Here is a 22,488-nt window from a genome sequence, read left to right as displayed (position 1 = left end):
CACTTTCTTTTTTTTCAATTAGCCTCCAGAAGCCACTGCCTCAGAGGAGGTTTATGACTGTCTACCTGTACATCATAATATAGACAATTCTGAGTTGAACTATGCAGAGATAGAGTTCTACCCAGCCACTCCAGACAGGTACAAGGCTAATGCAGACATCCCTAACCAAAAGTGTCAAAACATTTTTGAAATTAGCACCTAATACTTAGACCAATGAGGCATTTGTTATAGATTTCATAAACCAGTACATGCCTTTTAATATTCTGAATGTCCCCAATTACAGGCCCAGCTGGACAAGAGAAGATACTTCAGTGGTCTACAGCACTGTCAGAATAAATGGAATAGCCACACCACAAACAGAATAACTCATAACTTAATTTTTTATTAACGTCTCATGTCAGAACAATTGTAAATATAACTTCACACACCACATTGCTTATATTACAAAAATGCCAAATATGTACAAAATATACATTGCCATCTGAAGCCTGAATTATACAAATGTTTATACATCCACTTGTTAGTTGCTAACAGTCTGCCACAAAAATAAAATAATCAAAGCACAAGCTATTCAGAGTTTGTCCGTAGCTGAAAGAAACAAAAAAAATTTTTTTAACAAACATTCAAACAAAGAGTTGATGCTGTTATTATGCATACATTAAATTTACAATAAATTAGCACAAATGCATTGCCTTTTTATCCCATAACTGCTTCCACAGTAGTCTGAAGGTCAAAGAACTCAATTACAGTTTATAAAAATCTACATGCACTATTTACAGCGTATTAGATAAAAGCAGTACAAAGCTTAACCTCTGAACAAGCACCGAAAGCATCCCTCCTCAGCTCCTGTCATAGCTTGGTATCTGTAACTAAAATTCGTTAGACCTCTGGTCTAATTGACAGTGATCTGTAGGTTGGTGTTGCCTATCAGTGGTGAATAACAACATGGCTATATCCGTCTCATGATTACATGTTATTTGTACAGACAAATGCCTAATTTCTTTAAGCTGCACTTTAGTACAATTGTCCAGGAAATCTGCGTTCTTTGGTTCATTATTTCTTCTTGGTTTGAAGGTTTCCTTCAATTATGAGGAATTAAAGCTGTCACAGTCTTGCATCATTTGTTTCACCATTGGCTGGTGGTTTCCTGAGGAGAGAAATATAAATCGATTTAATGTTTTTAATTTCTCATTCTGACATGTTAAATATCATGTTTAAAGACAAGAATTCAAGATGGGGATCAAAAAATGGCCGAGGGAGTTGGAAAAACCCTGATAGGTGACCTCCTGAGTTCCTGAGCGCCATTTTTTGTGGATAGCATTTTAATTAGCATCCACCCTTCTGAAATGTGCACCTACTCGAATTTGGTGAGGGGGGCTTTGTCGCACGTGACCTCCGACTGTACCCCGTTGTTCGCCCCGTTTTGTGCCTGTAGCTTTGAGAAGCTACCCCTTGGTTTGTCTAGCCCATTCATGTCTCTGGATCAAAGCATACACAGACACTGAAGCTCAGCTGAGATAGACCAGTACACATTATTTTCTCCTCATTTACAGACACTTCCTGTAACCTGTGTTCAGCCTTGCAACATTATTTCATTCATTCATTCATTTTGTTCATCCTGTTTATGGTTGCGTTGAGCAAAATTAATTAGTGATTTGTTTTAAAGTTTCCATTAGCACTAAGTCATTTGTTTAACCAATAAACTGAAACATCTAACTCATCTTCTGTACTAAAAGAACTGAATGTTAAAACATCTCTTACACAGCAGCATTGTTGATCACCCCATCCTCCACACATTTCGTCACAGACATTGATTGGCCAAAGAGTTTTCTTGACAAGAATTTCAGCAGGCCACAGTGGTTTGTGTAGCAACAGAATGCGTCAACTGCCACCAACAGCACCAGGAAGATGACTATGACGATCCCAGCCACACCACCTTTACCCAAGATGGGCTTATTTACAGCTGCAAGAATAAACAATATATTCAATTTGTTAAATCCAAAAGTGCTAACCATGGCTATCAGAGGCAGTAAAACAAAGCTAGTGAAGACTTGCTAGCTTATCATTAGCATTCAGTGCTGTTGTAATATTTTATCGTACTATGGAAGACAAGAACCTTTAGGAAACATGGGTTACTGTGATACAGCTATTAAAACGTACAGATATCTAGATGTTAATACTGATTCATCTAGGTCCAATGTCTATGTATCAGCATCACCTACCTTGTGGAATGGTGAAGTTGAGTGTGGCTGGCCTGGAGGAGCCGTTAATGTTAAATGCGAAGACCTCCATCTTGTACTCTGAGTTGTACTGAAGATTTTGGAGATTAATTTTGCTAGAGTTGCCAGGAATTGTATTTTCTCTCCAGTCCTCACCATCCTTGTCCTGTCAAAGAAAGAATTATGTTAATTCTGTAGTGTTGTAGTGCTTGTAAAAGGAATAACACAAAAAGCAAAAGGAAAATGCCACATGGATGCATTCTAAACGTTTGTGTGGATTTATGGATTATTTTCACCTACAGTGCAGCAAATGTCACTTTTTTAAACAGACACAATTAAAGGTAGGTGACTGAAATGTACTTGATTATGACCTTTATGACCAGGACAAATATAAATTTTGATTAAACATTTTAGAGTAATTTTTGTTCCAGTGTTTAGCTCAATAATTTGAAACTCACTGATCTGTAGCGCACTACATAGTGTTGAACAGGAGATCCTCCATCATCCAACTGTTTGATAGGGATGGAGTAGGAGTTTCCATCTACTTTCCCATCAGTTGCAGACATCTCAGGACTGTCTGGCTCCCCTATAGAGAGAAATATGTGCAAAATGAAAGGGGGGAAATGTGAGTTACACGCTAGCAACGCTTATTAAGTTAAACATACCAAGCATAACTGTATGCTACTTTCTCCCAGCGTATGAACACTTAAAATGTGCTATATATGATTCTGGAGTTTTGTTCTCAGCAGAGAGGCAAATGCACTCCTCCCTTCAGTGTTCTTCCAAAGTTTGTTTTGATTTTCTGGGGCTGGGGCTGTGTACGAACACTAAGGCTTTTTTCCCAGCATGCAAACAAAGAAAGCTAGCTACTTTGATGATACATTGACTGAATATTTTGTATATATATATATTTATTTTTTTAATTTTTTTAAAAGGACCAGTTACAATTACATAATAAAAAATAAAAGTACCTGGTGGGTAGTAAATTTAATACACTACATCACTGCACTATGTTACTTCACAGAACCCAATATATATCTGTATATTTCTACTGATTTACCCTCTGTGATGTGGAGAATAAAGGAATGGAAATGACGTCATCAGGAACAGGTCAGTGAATGGTCATCAGCAGACGGGTATGGTCATGGATCAGTTAGATGAATGATGGACAAAAGAGGCAAATAATGGAGGAAAAAGATGAGCAATGAGACATGACTGCATGATAAGAATGTGAAAGACCATATTCTGTACACCCAATCAAATATCAAATGTAAAATGCTGACAAACAACTATTAACACTCCTAATGCAAATAGTATGATACTTGATGACATCCATTTACTATTAGATTCATGGGCATGGATAAATCAAACTATTCCTGTGGGCTGGTTTTTGGTGCAGTAAAAATGAACACTACTCTACTCTTCCAAAGATTCAAATACATTCAGAACAGCTATTTCTATTTATTGAAAGGCTACAACCACAAATCCATGTGTTAGCAGATAAGATGGAATGAAAGGATGGAGGGAAAGGAGTTTTGGTGACACTCACGTTTGGCCTCAGTGCGGATCTTCTTCTCTTCGGAAAAATCACCAATAAAATGCTTGTTTTGGCCCGCAAATCGCACAATGTACTCGGTATACGGGGCCAGAGATCTGACAATCAGGACACCTAAGGATCAAAACACAGTTAAAATGTTGTTTATGAGTCTTCTTTTTAATATTACCTGCCCCACTTTGATCTTGATACAATGTAAATTGTTTGGAAGACATATATATAGTCAATAATGCTAGCTAATGCTTGACGCTTGAACACATCATCCTGCTACTACCCATAAGTCATAGATGAAAAATTACATTAATAATATGGTTGAGAAAAACTTAATAACACAAATAAAAACAAACATAAAACTGTTACTAAAGTTTGTGCCAAAATTACCAGAAGGTGTGATGACCGTTTGGTTCCAGTTCTTTTCTTGTTTTGTCCTCCACTGAACGACATACGTGCTGATAGGAGACCCTCCGTCTTTTAAGGGAGCGTGCAGGGTGATGTGGGCTGAAGTAGGTCCAGGCTTAACAGTAAAATATACCGGCTTCTCTGGTACAGCTGCAGAAAAGGAAAGATGAAGAGAAATTATTGATGTTGATGGATTGTGAAAATTCAATTTTACATTAAGTGCTCTGCAATAACAGTTTTTTTAAATTCCCTTACTATATTTACAAGCACAGGTGCTTTTTATTATTTGCCTGTTATTTTGTAGCTTACACATTTTAAGCCACTCAGTGTCCTGCTATCAGTCAGTTTCATGCTATTAAAAAAATATAACAATGATAATAATCATCTTACTAATTAGATGGAAATCCTTTGTGGTGGTGCCTGCCTTGTTGTTGGCTTTGCAGGTATACACACCCCCATCTGAGGACTTTACATTCTTGAAAATGAGCTCTGATGTTGATTCTTCCACTTTCTGCGTACACACAAACACACACAAACAATTAAGAGCTGCTGCTTTAAAAAACCCCATAAGGATGAAGGATAGCAGAGCTGCAGCAATGTCATTTAATGACAAATATCCACACAATTTATTTGATATATTTTATGGCATGTATTTTTTGTGATGCCTGCAGTATTTGCAAAAGTTTGCACCACTTTACAGAAAGCATGGGGTTGATATGACTTCTGTTGTGCTACAAACAGGAGCTGTAATATATGACATGTCTCAGAGTGTATCATACGTGGCATCTAAGTGTTTCACAAAAAAATACCAAATGACCTCACTGCACATCTTAAGTAAACCACAAACCACAGCTGTACCTTTTGGGACAGGTTCTTTTGAATGAAGGGTACAAGGGTACAAGCTGTAACAAGGTTAAGTAAGGGAACACCTAAAAAGCGCACTGATTCCAACAGTCCATAAATGTCTTCCGCTGGAATTATAAGGTTCTATCTGACTTCTTTCTCCAAATTCAAATTATAAGACTGTGTTTTTTTGAAGTATCTCAAAAGCACTTTTCCAACCTCTTTCTTATGGTTGAGCCACTCAATGCTGGGTGAAGGGTGTCCTGTGGCATTGCAGGGGACAGACACAGACTCTCCCACCTTCACCGCCATCTCATCCTGGCTCAAGAACACCAGTGGACGTTCTGGGGACGATCAACAAAACCATGTGGTTAACAATGTGGTATAAAATGTGGTACATGAGAAATAATGTTGTACACACAGTTTTGGTGTTTAATGAGAAGTTTTAAAAAAGCTCATTCAATAAACTCAACTTCAGCTTTTTTTTAAGAAAATAAGTATATTTCAGAATGGTATGTAAATATGAAAAAATCTAAGGAAAGACAACAAAGATCTGTTTTAAAATGGGGTGGTGGTGGTGTTAAACAAAAATCAGTAATTGTGATTTAATGCCCAAATGCCAAGAGAAAATACAGAAGCGGTTTAAATTTATTTTAGAAATTTTTCTGCCAAAACTGAATGGAAACTGTTGCTTACTCTGCACCAAATTTGCCATGACATCTTTGTTTACTGTAGAAGTAAACCTTAGGCAGCTGCCCCTTCCATAATTCCTTTTAACATTTTTTTTTTGCCTTCTTAGCTTCCACAGGCAAGCAGTTTCTCACCTGAAACATCCAGAATGTATGTGTCACTCGCATCTCCAAGCTTATTGGCAGCTGTGCAGACGTATTCTCCCAAGTCACTTCTAGTCACAGCTGGGATGATCAGCTCACTCTTGTCTGAATTGTATATGTAGCGAGAGGAATCTGACGTAGCAGGACTGAAATGGACACGTTTGATAAAAGATTTAAAAAAGCTTGTAAATAAACAACTGGAAAAAAGCAGAATTTGGAAAAGTAAAGGTAAACCCTGCTTGTGTTTAGAGAGACATTTACTGGAGGCACTAGTGCAATTGTGAAAATGCATCCTAAATGCTGGGGGTGTGAATATCTGTTCAAATAATAATATTGAAGAGCTAAAACACATCTCCCAAAAAAGAACGGAAGTTGTAATTAAGGCCAATGAATGAAAAGTAGTCTACTTCATGCATGTACTCACTTTGTCCAGGAAATGGTGGGTTTGGGAAATCCTGAGACCAGGCAGATTATTGTTACATTTGTCTCTGGTCCTGCGTGCACGTCCATCTGTTTTACTCGAATAATTACTGTCGGTGGAACTAAAGGAGTGGAAGTTAAGAGGCAAAATTTAGAAAAACTCTTTCTTGTCTATAGTCTATAGCTCCTGGATTATTAAACAATGACCTCGTCTTTCCTTTGGAAAATGCTCTCACCATTTACAACTATAGAGATGTTGAGCATCTCCACTATGGCCTGTCGTTCTTTGATGTTCGCCACACAGGCGTAGGTACCGTGATCAGTCTTCTTAATATCCGTAATCTGCAGATTCCGATTCGGTAAAACTGTGAAATGACCTTTGTCTGTGGAGTGGAAAAAATGAGCATAGGAGTTATCACATTTGACCACAACCAGGTGAGTTTTTTATTACAGTGAAAGCGTTTAAAGCACATGCACTCTTTTTGGTTGTCAATGGTGGCGTTTTTCTTGAAATGGGGCAGTGTATTATTTGTTTGTTTTTTTAGTATTTGTTTAGTATTTGTATTTTTTTGAGTTAGTATTCTCTCACTTTCATTGTTAGATGAGAAAATTGGGTCCAATTAAGGGAGTTAGTATTCTCTCACTCTAAGTGTTAGATTGATAAGAAATTTGATCAAATTCCCAGAGCTGTGAAGATGTTGTCCAGACACTGGCCAGAAACATCGCCCAATTTGGCAACAAATTGGGTGGTGACGGTTGCCAGCAACCTCCCGCCCCATAAACACTTGTCGTCCACCATCGCCACCCCTCCACTCTGCCAGCTGCAGGCATCACAGAGAATGAGGAAGGCGAGGAGACCCCCGTACCACATGGATAGCCTGTTGCGAGGGTCCTACCGTCATTCAAAAGTCGACCATCCTGATACCAGTTGATTTCCACTTCAGGTTTCCCAGTGACCACGCATGGTACTTGCACCGTTTGTCTCTCCAAAAACTCATGATATGTCTTTGTCTTGCCAAAGTTAATTGGCTCTGACAAAGAGAAAGAAGGAAATGTGAATCAGAATACTGAGTAAATACTTTAAAATAGACCTCAGTACATAATTTAACAGGGAATCATAAGAGAATTTATCATTATTCTACGTCAAAACTTTTAAAAGTAGTCAGTATTAAGTTTTTCTTTTGTTTTTTTTACAATACAGTTCTCTCACATTTAATATTTAAATCACAACATGTCTTACCGTAGACAAAGATTTTGATTGACCCATCGTCAGTATGTGTTTCATAATCACAGCTACATTGGTACACTCCACTGTCTTTTAGGTCAACATTCTTCAAATGCAGTTTACTTGAGGTTTCATCCACTTTCTCCACTACATGACGGTCTTCATCAATATCTTCTCCATCTTTTCTCCATATAATGTCTGCCTCTTTACCAGCTGGAGGATATAAAGATGACATGACTGAAAATCCCCATTTAAACAAAGATGTACTTCTGATGTTGACTTTCCTACAGAACAGATGTCATGTACCTACATAATTTAAAATGTACTGTAAATCCATACTAAGTTAGGCTGTGTTTATTATTTATTATTTATTGTTTATTTTTGACATGTTGACATGATTTGCTTGAATACACCATTCTAATAAAGACTGTGGGTGTTTTTTTTTAAACTATAGAAAAAAAATGTATAGGGCAAATAAACTGAAGATTTATTTATTTACATTTTGTGTAGGTTTATGTGCAGTTTCAGAAATTAAATAAAATGTAGAAATCAGATAAATAATCGAGATGTAAACAAAGAGTTAATAAAGCATACATTTTGGAAAATTTGTGGCTGTCACATTTAAAAAGAAAAACATGAGGCCCTTGTTCATTGCTACAAATAATCATTTATACATTTATGTACATTACATTAAGCTCAGAGAAAAGCACACTGACCTTTGCACAGTATTAACTGGTCAGTCCCAGTCCTGATGTCCACATCGCTGCTGATCACCTCTACTTTAGCATCTGGCAAATAAAAACAGCAGTTCACTTTTAGTTGCTACTTACAAAATATACAGAAACAACCGAAAAAAAAACCTAATGAAGGACAGAAACAATATCCACACGGAGCGTGGTGTTAAACAGTGACCCTACTTAACCATTGCTCCCAATTGTTATGGGAAAGACCAGAATTAGCAGCGAGAACTAAAAGTAGATTAAAGGCAAGCGACCAGGAAAAGAGTCAATGTCTTCTTCTAGTAGCGGGCTTCCTTTACAATGCACTATTTCTTCCTGTGTAGTCGCTCAGACCTTCCTCGACCTTGTTAAAGAAACCTACACTGAGGCCCATTTTACAATCAAATACAATGTCAACTTATTAAACAGTTTTAAAATCCTATCATAACTAAACGTTCTCAACACCACTTAATCAACTCATCCTTCATCATGTGGCTGAAACAGTGTAAAATATTAATAAAATTACAGATATGATTAGATATTTTCACAATATGTTATGTTAAATATGGACACACCTGGTCAAACTACAGGTTGTAAATTTACTCTGAGGAAAACACATATGTAGCAAACACATATGTAGCAAACACAATTATAAAATATTATAAAGCACTGAATAAATTTAATGCAATTCTTCAGCATATTGAAGAATAAAATCCCAGTATGATCTGTGCAAATATTAGAAAATCTATATATTAAAAGTATTCAATTTTCTCTTAACATATTATACTCAGAAATTAAATAGAAACTGTACTCAGTTTCTCAGAGTTTTACAGAAATATATTCTCTACACCGAACAAATTTAAGTAATGTGTTTACACACAAAATTAGTGAAGTATTGTTTTGGCAAGGAATGTTCAAACTCTTACATTTAAAGCTGATGAACAGTGATGATAATAATAACAATAATAATAATCATTAACATGTTCAGAAAGATGTCATTCTTACCTGCTAGTCCTGTGTATAGAAGAAAAAGGGCAAAGAGCCTCTGTGCGAAGAGAGATGTAGCCATTGCTACAGTGTTGTATTCTTCCTCTGTCGGTACAGTCTGAACACCTGCTGCATAAAAGTACTTGAAACCGTAGTGTCAGCTGTGGTGGGCTGCAGGATTTATACTCTAGCAGTGGGCTGAAGACATAGACAGACAGGAACCTGGTTATCAGCCAAATCTCCACTGTTCTTCCCCAACCAACACCCCCACTCTCCAGATCTTTTTATTCAAATTATCTGCCGATGAGCGCCATCCCAAGACCTGCCCTGCCCTCACAGGCGCCAAAAGCATCCCCACCTCCCAACCCCCCCGCACCATACACCCCCTCACTCTTCTCCACTGCCGGATGGAGAGAAGCTGACTGTCTCTGGAGAGTTGATGGAAGAAGATAAGTTTCAACACTGTCATCTGTTTTTTTTTTTTTTTTTAAAAAGGGGCTCATTGCCAAAAGTGAAGCTTTAAAATGCAATCCAAATTTTATTTGTAATCAAATTATTGTAAGTAAGTATGTTTATTTATGTGTTTGTTTTTAGGGAAACCTTTTATTTAAAAAACATGTACTTTCTAAAAGCATTAATTTAGTCCTTCCCTGAGGCTAAGGTTACAGTTACGTTTAAAACGTTTATTATGCAATGCTAATATTAGGTGGACAAATAAATTAATGGTTTTTGTGTAATGTATAACTGCAATTTAAATTCAAACATGACATTTTAAGGAAAATGTTGTGTAGAAGTTAAAATGATATTTGTTTTTAGTCAAAAAATAACTTAAAAATGAAGAAATTATTTAAAAAAACTAGATTTAAGCACTTTTTCCTAATAGATTCAAGGACAATAAGCATCAAAAGTAAATCAATTTCTCTTCTTCACCTCTTCTGCTAATGTAAGAACAGCCATAAACTCTTTGGCTCACCTTTCTATTATGATGGTGAGTTTCAAATTCAAAAATTCAAATGCATCATGTTTAATTCAAATTGGAAAATGTACTTATTTAAATAAATATACTCCAAAGCATTTAAATTGTAAATGTAATTCGTTTTATTGAGTCTGAATTTGATTTTTGAGCACAAACTTGTGTAACATTAATGGACCATTTTAAACTCAAACTTACATTAGTTTACACTGCCATTTTGCATATTTCATATCTTGTTTTCATTTTTATTACTGATACGCTTCCATCTGCATGCATTTCCCTGCAAATTTATACAAAATTAAACTCCTTTATTAAGCATAAAGTGAAAGCATATCATTTTTTTCCTGTGATATAGTGATTTTCACTGCAGAAATATAGAAGCTGAGCCAGCAGAGAAAGTCTGAATATCAAACAAGAGACTCAAACTCTATGGGCTTTTTAAAATGAGGTCAAATATGCCATTTAAACACTCTGCCCTTAAAGAGTTCCTTTATGCCCTCTTTTAGGACAGTGTGGCCGTGCAGATAGTTGGTTGTGTCCCATGAGGATGCACTCAGCACAATAACACATTGTACTTCGGCACGCAAGAAGTCCTGTGTTGTCCTCCGCCAGAGCAGGTGAGAGAAACAATTGGAATTCCAAAAATAACCTGTCGCCTGTTTATTAAAACCCTATCCTGCCGTCTACTACAGTGCGCGACTCTATTATCACGTATGCTCGTGGCAAATGTTCACGTATACAGAAGAGCACACGTAATGGAGTGTTCTCCTATTGTCCAGACACACGGCTCCTCTGCTGCGGGACTGACCACTACGTCACTACAGCAGGCGACGGAGGCACATCCTATTCATCAAACTACTACTACTGCAGAAATGCCTCTGATCAGATAAAGCCTGATAAAAGATTAACCCATGTTTTAATTTTCACAAATTAATTTACAAGGATCAGCTACAGAACTTGTTCCCTTTGGTCCAAACAATGGTTATGGATTTTCATGCTTTCATGTACAACTAAATGTATTTTATATTTTTAAATAAAAAAAAATTTAACCAAAATGCTAGTTTATTATTTAGGGTTAAATATTTTTGTAGCTAAATTGTAAATTATTCAAAATATTTTGTACTGAATAAAATCATTGCTGTACAAAACTATTTTATTGAATAATTAAAGAGGTCATATATTGGGAAAACCAAGTACTTCCACCAACTAAAGTTAACATGAAAGATTTGTCCAAAAGGAGAAAACGTACTGAAAATTATGAATAACTGACATTATATTTTTCATTAGCAATCCATTTTTCTGTAGTTTTGTTAAGATTTAAAGCGTTTTAAAGTGACTGCTTTGCGACAGACTACATTTAAATAAGTGACATGACAAAACATTTCTGTAAGGATTTGATGGGATTCAGACAGAAACATTTTTAGCTCAGGTGATGTTGGAAGCTAATTTTCCATCACTCTAAAGTACTCAGTCCCATTGCTCCACAGCCCAATACGTCTAGGATTTACACCACTCTAGCCCATCACCAGCATTGGGCATGGTGACCTTAAGATCATGTTTGGCAAATAGAGAATATAAAAGTGTGTGTGTGTGTGAAGCTGCATGTGTGAATAGCTGAATTCAATAATTATAAGGTATGCGCAACTGTACACATGGATGTACATTACAATGCCATATTAAAATGCCTTATTTAAGTCAATCTTGGGTAGAAGCTTGCCTTTAGAACTATCTAAAAATGTAAAAATACAGAAAAGCTTCCCGACTTATTTAACTACCAAAAGGGAGCTTACAAACCAACATTTTATTGCCTGAAAAAATACGATTGGGTACAGGACTGGACAATAATTCAATATCAATATATATATATATATATATATATATATATATATATCGCAAGATCAACTGTTTCAATAACAATGATATGATTTTTTAACATATCTTCAATATTTCAGTATACATTATGTACAGCATCTGTCACTGACTGAGGGTCATTACAGGGCATTGTCATCAGTTTGGCAGCAAACTGCAACAAAAAGCCACAATATGAGACAGTCGCCTTTGCTAAATAAATGCCTTCTACACTGTCTGACATTTTCATGATGAACTGACAAATATAAATGCCCCTAAATTACTCTGGAATATATAGATATTTATATTAACTTGTATAGCATTTTTTTTTATTGTCTTTCTGCTGTTTTGGAGATTATAAGCAGTGAAGGTTGATTTTTATAACAACTACATGTTTCCTATGCTTATAGCTGCCTGGAAATACCAATCATTCAAGTTTAGGCACTGAGCCAATACGACCCCTTACTGTTCTGAGGGGTGGTCATTCAGACCAGTGTCATGTTGAATTTTCTGAATGATGTCTGAATTTGAGGTCAAAACAACGCTGGAACATCGCGTTTAAGAAATGACTCTGAGGGCTTCTGCCCACTTCCTCTGCCTCACACTGATGTATTGGTGAAGTCATTTCAGTCACTGCAAGCAGGAATTTGCTGCGGGCATTTTAGGAAATTCATTATCATACAATGCAGGGGCAATCAAGCTGCATGCTGTGTGCCACACCGAGCACGTCCGCAGTAGCCCCTCTTCTGCAATGATGATGAACACGGCCAAGACATCCATCTCTGTCCCAGGACAAAATAAATCAAAGTCATAAGGGAAAAAAAAGAAAAAAACCCTTGTGTTTTTTCCGGTGGTAATGATTTGTTTAATTGAAGGTAGAGAATAAAAAAAGAAAAACATGTCACTTCGATCTATGTTTGGATCAAAACTGTCATGCATGAAGCCTTGATTCAGATCCTTAACTTCAAAGAAAAAAGGTGGAGAGATGTAGAGTAAATAAGAAGCATTACAAGTTAGACTTCCAAGCATTCATCAAAAGCTAACCACTACCAGTCTCCTCAGGCTTGATTGGGGATATCCTGAAATCTAGGGCACCATTTACTGTAAACTGAGAAAACCAATTTGGGTCCAAATTAAGTAATTAAATTAAAAACTGCCAGATATCACAAGTTATTTGACCCTACATTCAGGGTGGCCTTTTTAAAAATGGTCTCTTATTTTTAACCAATTGTTAAATGTGGTTGGTGTTAAAGTAATCTCACATTAAAGGTTAAGTTTGGATAAATTCTACATGCTTGTGATATTGAGACCATTGTGTTTAAATTTGCTGTCTATCTACTGTGTTGCTTTATCACTTGGAGATTCCAATCCCAACAAAAAGTTGTAATTATCAGCAAAGTTAGTGATCATACTGTATGAGAAAGGCACAAAACTAGGTTGTACACCCTTATCATGGCACATTAAAACAAAATGGACCATGCTATCCTGCTAGGCCAGAAACTAAAAACTGACAAACTCAGTTCCTAATGGCATGTGTATTTCATCAAGCAGCTTAGCCAACATGAAAGAAATCTCCAAATTCTGCCTACGTGACTTAGTGGGCGCTTGCAACAAGTCATAGCCTCACGTACCGTATATGAACAAGGACAGAGGTTCTCTGGCATTCATCCCAAACCCAATTTCACTGTAGAGGACCACAAACATCATAGGGATGCAGCTCTACTGCAGAATCTCAGAATCTGAACCTGAGTACTTACATTTACTCCTTAAATGCTAGTAAATTTTAATTAAAACCAGAGGTAAAGCCAACATCAGCATTCATCCCAAGCATATCCAAAGACGTTAGCGTTTACTCTACAAACTACCTAACCACACAGTCAGAAATACTGTGACAGAGAGTAGGCTCATTCTGTAGCTATGATCCTCTCATTAACATATTTTAGTACACTTGGTCATGAATGGTTAAAAAAGTAAATCTTCATTGTGGTTCCCCTGATGCAATGAATTTCTTTTAGGTAAGAGCTGGAAAAATAGACCTCAAAAAAGCTTGTGTGGTAAATGCTTGTGTGAGCATTACTTTAAGTTTGATATTAAGGGATAGAGATTAAGAAAATAAAAAACAAAGGTAATTACGCATTTAAAAAGCAAAACAGTCAGTCATGGCAGTGACAAAGAGGTCCTTTCTGCCTTTCTTAAGATAAACACCCTTGCAAGGTATATTTATACCCAAATCTTAAAGGCTGTCCTGACAAATTTGGCTCATCATTGGCTAGATATTTCCAGTAGGTAATTAAATTACAATCTCACGTGAAACTAAAAATACAAGTCTTTTGAATCTTTGGACGGTATGTTGAACTAGGTGGAATATTTGCTGAAATTATAACCTGAAATCATAAGTGCCCCCAAAAAATAAGAGAAATAGAAACCTCCAACAGGGACTTTCCATTTGTCCAGTGCCTGTATTGTTTTTATGCTCATGTGAAGCATAGAAGCATTCATCTTCTGATCAATTAGCATTCTTAACTGCTTATTAATGATTCATTCATTCATTGTCTGAAACCGCTTATCCAATCTAGGGTCGCAGTGGGTCCAGAGCCTACCCGGAATTACACCCTGGAGGGGGCTCCAGTCCTTCAAAGGGCGACACATACACTCACACCTACGGACACTTTTGAGTCACCAATTTTGGACTGTGGGAGGAAACCGGAGCACCCAGAGGAAACCCACGTAGACACAGGGAGAACACACCACACTCCTCACAGACAGTCACCCGGAGGAAACCCACGCAGACACAGGGAGAACACACCACACTCCTCACAGACAGTCACCCGGAGGAAACCCACACAGACACAGAGAGAACACACCATACTCCTCACAGACAGTCACCCGGAGAAAACCCACGCAGACACAGGGAGAACACACCACACTCCTCACAGACAGTCACCCGGAGGAAACCCACGCAGACACAAGGAGAACACACCACATTCCTCACAGACAGTCACCCGGAGGAAACCCACACAGACACAGGGAGAACACACCAAACTCAGCACAGACAGTCACCCGGAGCGGGACTTGAACCCACAACCTCCAGGTCCCTGGAGCTGTGTGACTGTGACACTACCCTTATTAATGATTCTCCATAAAGCCCATAGATAGATAGATCTTTTTTTTGGGAAAATCTTTGTACTATGATAGCCCATTTGACACAAATACCAGTTTATGATCATATTAAGTCAGCCAAGAACAGTTGAACTATAACACAGCACACAAGGATATTTATTCAGAACATTTCTGTATAGGCTTAACAATGGCTATAATCAGACATTAAAATCAAGTCCTCTTTGGAGCCATTCATTCCCGCCACAGTCACAGCTCTCCAGGGACAAAGAGCCAACACAGCAGCAGACAACAGAACAAACAGACAAACAATACAATAAATAAAGTAAATACAGACAGTGAATTTTGCATAACACTATACAATAAACTATGCAATCATTAATTACTGGACAATAGAGACTAAACAGTAAACAGTGGACAGCGAGATGGAAGGCCACTGTCAGTCATTTACAAGCAATGAGTATACATTTCAAGGCATACGTTTGGGCAGCCCAGGTCAAAGGTCTAGTTTTGTTGTGGGTGGGTATTATTTTTTGTTTTGTTCTGTAAAAATAAACACAGCCTTGCAGAAAAAAAAGTACATCCTTTAGAGTTAAAACCTGCAATTTAATGGGAATCTGCACAATGGATACTGTCACTATTGTTTTACTGCAGGATATCTTTAGAACCCATTAAAAATATAAACATAGCACAAAAAGTAAAGACATTTCTTTGTTGTAACATTGCTTCTTGGCAGTAAACCTTATACTTTATATGCCTTTTATTTTTCCTTTTCAATGGTGCCACATCTGTAAGGAACATGCATTTGTGGGATGAGCTATAGAGCTGAGTTTGGCCCCAGACTCTGGAGATATGAGATTGCCACTGGTTGCAGAATTTCATCTTGATAATTCTCTGCATTGAGATTGCCTCCAATGTTGACAAATCTCATTTTTCCCAGAGATGAAGATGCCGCCCCACGCCATCACACAAAATAAGCCGTTTGGCATTGGCAGAAAAAATTTGGAAAATTTTTCATGGGTGCAACCCACACACTCAGCTCTACTGCTCATCCCACAAATGCATGTTCCTTACAAATGTGGCACCATTTAAAAAGGAAATTAACAGGCTTTCCAACTGTATAAGATTTATTACAAAGAAATAATGTACCAAATATTTTGTCCAAACAAAGGTAACAAATATATAATCTACCAAACAGAAATGTCCTTACTTTTTGTGCTATATATATATATATATATATATATATATGACTCTTGAATCAGTCCCTGCTCACCTGTTAAGCCATTAAGGTATGATGATTTGACATGTTCTGAAACTACCAGGTACCAAAAGGAGCAAGGGACACCCAATAAAGAGAGCACACTTCTGTATATTTTAATGAAAAATGGCTCTTGACAAATTTATGGGGGGAAAAATAAAGCATTTTTTGACACAATTTTTGTGTATTCCAGGTCAGGAAACAAGCAGAAAAATTTGCAAACAGATGCCACATTAAAGTTTTTTTTTTCCCCTGAAGGTATGTTAGCTTATTTGTACTTGGCAAATCATCAAGACATAGTAACTACTTCATACTACTGTACACATTAGTGTCAGTGTTGTTATCAGACTGATAATATTCCTTAGTCAGAAACCCATTTTCTCTGAAAACAAAATTACGAGGCCTAACTTTCGCTGAGGCTTATCTTCTCCCTTTGGAAACCAATCTCGTCTCGACAAAACCCCCCACTCTGTAAAGGAGGGCTTTAATCAGTCCAGCCACCCAGTTTGAGCCCCATGCCTCTCTGGCCCTCACCAAAGGGCTGCCACACCTCAGGCCCTATCAGCGGTGGAGTGGTTGGCAGGCGGCCTTCCACAACACTTCCACGCGGAGAGGATATCAATCCCGGCGGCAAACACGCTCCCCTGCATCCCTCCGCCTGCTCGCAGGGGACACATCCACCCATTCAATCCCTCGTATCTGCACCTTTATCAGCTCGCTCATTTTCTCTCATTATGGGGGAGCGCGCACTTCCACAGCTTGCCAATGGGAGAAGCCTCCACAGAGGACATATTCAGTTTTTGTTTTTGTGCCCCTTACAAAGGCACCTATACTTCTACACCTTTTCAGTCTTTGTAAATATCCATGCTTAAACTTGATATTACAAATTTCATCCTTGTGTCTGGTGTAGCTTTTGAATGTGTATGTGATTGCGTTCATTATCGTATTGTCTTCCACAACAACAAGCAAACTCCATCCGCTATAATGTTAGCTTCTTTAGATTTAGACTGGATCTCCAAGGCAAATAAACATAACGACTAATGAAAGCTTCTACCCTAACAATTAGTATTGTGACAAATCCTATCTCACAAATGAAAGAATGATATATTTATTAACTACACCAATACGAATGTCATTATATATATTAAATAATCTAGGGCCCAGGATAGACCCTTACTTACAAAAAACTGTAAAAATCATATATATAAGTAGCTAGTGTAACAAAATTTGCAATATTCGCAACTAACTGTCTGTAAAGCAAAGTTGTCCGAGTCTCTGACTCTTCAGCTAATTAAACTGCTGTTCCAAATTAGGTGAGGCTAAAAAAGCAACAAAATTAATACTACTTTGTTTGTTTTCGTAGCCATTCAACACAATGGAATTTTCCTCAGAAATGTGACACTGAATATTGGTCTGTAATTTATCTGCACTTAGGTGTCAGTATTTTGAGAGTCTGACAATCCCCAAGTTATCAAATTGTACTATACGAAAATTACATTTTTTTCTGAAGCATTATTGCTTTCAAATGACAGAACAACTATACACTTGATGGTTTGATTTTGTACTTACTCACCAAATAGTAAAATGACCTGACTATGGATTGTATTACATTTAATCAAGTGCAGGCACTATATTAAAAATGTGATGGATTCGTGCTTTCCTGGGTAATTTTAAATGGCAATTACTTTTCAAGCTGTTGTACTTCAACTCACGTTGTTTTTTGATCAGCTACTCATTGTTTCAATGGTAAACAAAATGGAACAATTTTTACTGTCTGTATTTCTGGAAGACAGCGCCGGACCCAGCTCCCTGTCTGACCTTGACAGAAAGCGTAGGCCATACTCCCCAAAACAATGACTCCACACCCTCAAAGTTTTGGATGCCACTTGACGCCAGCCCTGAAAAGTGTCGTCCAGCGACTGTTCCCGGGCTTTGTGCTCTTTTTACTCCAGTAAACAAACAATAGAACTGGAGACAATGGGGTAATACTTTGGAGCCAGGAACGTAGGCCTGTGTCTAATAAACACACAATGATAAGAGACGCACGCACACACACTCGCAGACACACTCCTCCTCGCCTTGCACAGACACTACAGGAAGAGGAGATAGATGGATCAGGACGAAAGCGTTGGTGACGTAAATCTCCCTCCACCTTCACATCGGCAGCATTACAGCAATGCAGTAATAATGTACTAATTAAATGCTGATAATAATAACAATAATAATAACAACAGTAACATTGTTATTTCAGTGAGTTGAAACCTATTGGAATTAAAAATATTACATTGTTTGTTTTACACAGGATATTTATTTAAAACGGTGTTATTGTTCATTTTACTTGAGCATTACTTCAATAGAACAGTTTCCATAGTTGTTATACAACTCATTAAAATATGAATAAATAAATATGAGCCTAAATGCAGTTTACAATTAAGAACCACACAAAGACTCCAATTCCAGTGTTAAGATGTTTATGTGGTAAAATGCTTCACTGTAGGGTGGATTCATTAAATCTATAATTCTATAATTCATATTTGATGGACACCGATATGATCTCCCTAACCATTTTATAGAAGTATATGTAGAAATGTGAAATTGTGCTTTATGGTCACTGTACAAAAGTATAATTAAAATTGACCTCTATACTAACATATCCATACCAGTGAAAACACATAGACTGTTCCTAGAACGGACACATCTACCTTCACGTTAACCTCTGTTGTGTGTTTACAATGTGCTCCAATTGTTCATAATATTCAAAGATTTTAAAAGGAATATTTTTGGTGCCGTGAGCTTTTTGGGACTGGGCTTTGAATCCGTAACCTGGCGACCACGCATATCTGGTAATTTGCTTTGTAAAAGCATGTTTGCCAAGTTCCATAAGTTATGACACAACCTTCAAATAGTAAAATGAATGTCACTGTTAGTATTTAGACTTCAATTCTAAATTTGACGTGTATTGGTTACTGTTGTCACACAGCGCAAAGAAACAGTCTCTGTTCTCTGGCTCCAAGGCAACACGTGTTACATGTATCCTGCCACTTAACCTGCTGTTTTTGTTTTAGCATCAGTGAGTAGTCTAAACAAAAGTGGAAGCTTGGCATAGAAGATCTGATACAGTAAGAGGTATATCTGATCACCCAGGTGAAGAAAAGCAACACAACAATAGAAGGAAGAGTCCCACATTCCGACTGTAGTCTTAATGGACTGTAGTCGTATGGACTAATGAATACAGTAAGGGTTTAATTATAGCTTCGAGTCATAATAAACCCTCTACGTCACTAAGTGCTTTTACCCAAATCTCAGATTCACTGAAACTCTCGTACAGTATGTAAATGTTTTTGAGTTTTTTAAATATATATTTTAATGCAAATTATTACATTTTAAAAAAATTATAATTAAAAAAATGCGGTACCTTTTATTATATTAAGATTATAAGGTAATATTTATTTTCCCTTGCAGTGTATTTTGAACAGTACCCAAATTTTCGCACACTTTTGTAGATACAGAATCACATCTTTTCACAGATCACCCAGGAATGTTGGTGTTGTGAAGGTCCTTTACAGCATTAAGATGTTTAAACCCTTTTAAAAATGTTTTAAACATGCAAATTATATTCTTCATCTTCTATTTAATAAAAACTAATATATATGTGGTGCTGGTTCACATTTTAAAATTGGAATGCATTACATCCTTGTTCGGGAGGACATTCCAATCATGCCAACAGGCCACCCTTCAGAAATAGTTAAACTATTTACTTGCTTGAAACATGATGTTTTTTGAGCTGTTTTTTGGCGCTAACCAAACAGCAATTTTACTTACAAAATTTTAAAGCATTAATTAGGTTATAATTAGCTTTGCTAAAACAGAGCAATATTTACTATTCACATTAAAAAATGTAAATAAATGAAAAACAACAAATTTTTACCTAAATTACCCAAATGTTGTGTTTTGGCTGCAATAGAGCAGCTGGTCCTTCGAGGCTACTCTCAGAATGACCCAGAAGAAAATAAATAAACATATATGGAGTCAGGAAATGGGAGAAATCACACTGCAACCTAAAAAATCTCATGTCAAACCCAAAAATCACGTCTCCCTCTTCTTCTGTGTTTGCTAGTATTTATTTATCTTAACATTTTTTTCTGCCAAAAGTTGTACTTTGGGTTTGTAGCACTTTCCCTGACCTCCTTTTTTCTTAGGGAGGTAAGGTAAGCAACAATTCATGGATGTCTAAAAAGACAACATATCCTAAGAGACTGGGTATAATTAGAAACCAAACATTTATCTACTTACTTTCCATTTTTAACAACAGCACGGTGCCAAGATGGACACGCAGCAGGACGTTAGATGAGGCGATGAACCTTGACTGGAAGGTGATTGAACCTTGGGCTAGTGGTTAGTTGCTATTCTGTTAAAAATAAGAGGTACAGATACTTTATCAGTACTTAGGAAAATTTAGACTTGATAAGTGTACACACACACACACACACACACACACACACACACTTGCAAAGCAATATGGTTCAGTGAGAAGGCAAACACAAATAGCACCAGGGAGCAGTTGTGTGTTAGCTGTCTTGCTCAATGGCACATGTGGGTGTTGTTATGTGGATGTTGAGGGAAGTGAAAACACTCCCTCCGCATCCTCATTGCTCCCACCTGAACCAGCAAACGTCTGCTCACAAGCCTGGTTCTTTAACATGGAGGCCACAGCTGATATATGATAGAAAATAAGTTCAGGCAGAAGCACATTCCAGGACATCCAATGAGAACAGAGGTCATTTACATACAATACACGATAAATAAGTGTTCACCTATTTTGGAGGCACACGATAATCGCCACGATAAACCAGTTAACTAGTCTACCGTAACCAGGCCAAAAGCTGGGCACCCTGAAGCTCACCACCTAGAACGGCAGTTTATTTTCAGCTAATTCTGATACAAGAAAAATTTAAATATACTACAGGTGTCAGTTGTTCAGTAAGTTATATATAAATGTATCACAGTTAAATCCTATCTAGTCCTCTCCTGTGGTGTGTTCTTCTGAAAATGAACAAAATGTGTGATCTGAGCAGGTGTCCCCAAACTCTCCAAAAATCAGCTTGGTTAGTTCTAGTATAGATAAAATTAATTGCACCAGCGCTTACCCATTATCTATATTTTCACTATAACTTAATCGCAGTGGTCAGTGTTGATCACTCATGTGGATCTTTATGAGCCACTTCAATGCATATGAAAGGCCTGAATCCAGACGAAAGGAGGAAAAAAACAGATGCACTAGGGAACGTCATGTCTCTGCAAGTCTATGCATGTCTGATCCTCCCTCTCTCATGAGCTCAGACATGGGGGCATTTAAAGTTGACCCCTGGATCCAGAGGGAGCACACACCCTTGGACACCCACTGTGGTGTGTTTCCGCTGGGATGGCAGCGGACCCTTTGATTCGCTGTCCCCTCTGTCGCGGTCAGATTTCAGTTTGATTGCTGCCATGCCCATGTGGAGGGTGTTATCAGACTTGTGCCATCCGCTGGCATGCGAGCACAGGACCAAGGCCTCAGAAGCCCTGGGCCTCTGTCGTCATACGGATGATCTCAGCTGATTTGGACTGACCACGAGGATGCATGTGGGAGCTATAAAAGAGGGATTTTATAATAAGTCTCCAAGGTACACTTGAGATGACCTCTACACTTGAAGAATTAACCCCTCCCTTCCCAGCTTAGTGCTACAGTCTTTAACCAGTTAAAGTTGCAATAAGACATTTTAACCACCAAAACGTAGAACCTAATTCTTTTACAGCCTCTGAATGGACCAGATTATGCTCCAGAGGGCAGGTCCACCATAGTGACGACACATCATCAGCTGGAGTGTCGTGGAGTTATCTGGACTTATGAGTGCCCCAATGTGTATTGTATGTCCTTCCTAGAAAAGTGGCAGCAGTTACTGCAGCACATGGGAGATTAAGTCTCCATTAACGCCATTTAAATTCAAGAAGAATTATTGGCAAACTACCTTTGGACATACATTGCACATTAGACTTTTTTACTCTTGTAGCTCCAGGAAAAATCCTAGAAGCAAAACAAACATCCAGGGTGA

The 22,488-nt window shown here is 37.6% G+C and overlaps 1 protein-coding gene across 3 annotated transcripts; it reads right to left on the bottom strand.

Annotated features, from left to right (window-relative positions):
* Positions 1–372: 372 nt before the first annotated feature.
* Positions 373–9,405, bottom strand: ncam3 (neural cell adhesion molecule 3). 3 transcript variants are annotated; one of them, XM_066677549.1, is made up of 16 exons: positions 9,219–9,405; positions 8,211–8,282; positions 7,510–7,707; positions 7,136–7,300; positions 6,506–6,652; positions 6,274–6,391; positions 5,841–5,995; positions 5,236–5,360; positions 4,564–4,684; positions 4,156–4,323; positions 3,769–3,888; positions 2,678–2,805; positions 2,223–2,385; positions 1,762–1,963; positions 1,359–1,478; positions 373–1,147 (listed from the first exon to the last, which is right to left on the bottom strand). In XM_066677549.1, exons 1-16 carry the CDS (start codon positions 9,280–9,282, stop codon positions 1,105–1,107), a joined length of 2,109 nt encoding a protein of 702 aa, XP_066533646.1. In that variant the 5' UTR covers positions 9,283–9,405; the 3' UTR covers positions 373–1,104. The 3 variants fall into 3 exon arrangements, with proteins under 3 accessions (XP_066533646.1, XP_066533654.1, XP_066533662.1); XM_066677557.1 differs by having other exon boundaries at positions 7,166–7,300; positions 9,219–9,402; XM_066677565.1 differs by lacking the exon at positions 1,359–1,478 and having other exon boundaries at positions 9,219–9,404.
* Between the last annotated feature and the right edge of the window lie 13,083 nt (positions 9,406–22,488).

Source organism: Hoplias malabaricus, chromosome 1, assembly GCF_029633855.1.
Source record: "Hoplias malabaricus isolate fHopMal1 chromosome 1, fHopMal1.hap1, whole genome shotgun sequence".
Lineage (NCBI taxonomy): Eukaryota > Metazoa > Chordata > Actinopteri > Characiformes > Erythrinidae > Hoplias > Hoplias malabaricus.
The sequence above is the reverse complement of the archived record's forward strand: the minus strand, read 5'-3'. Positions and strand labels throughout refer to the sequence as shown.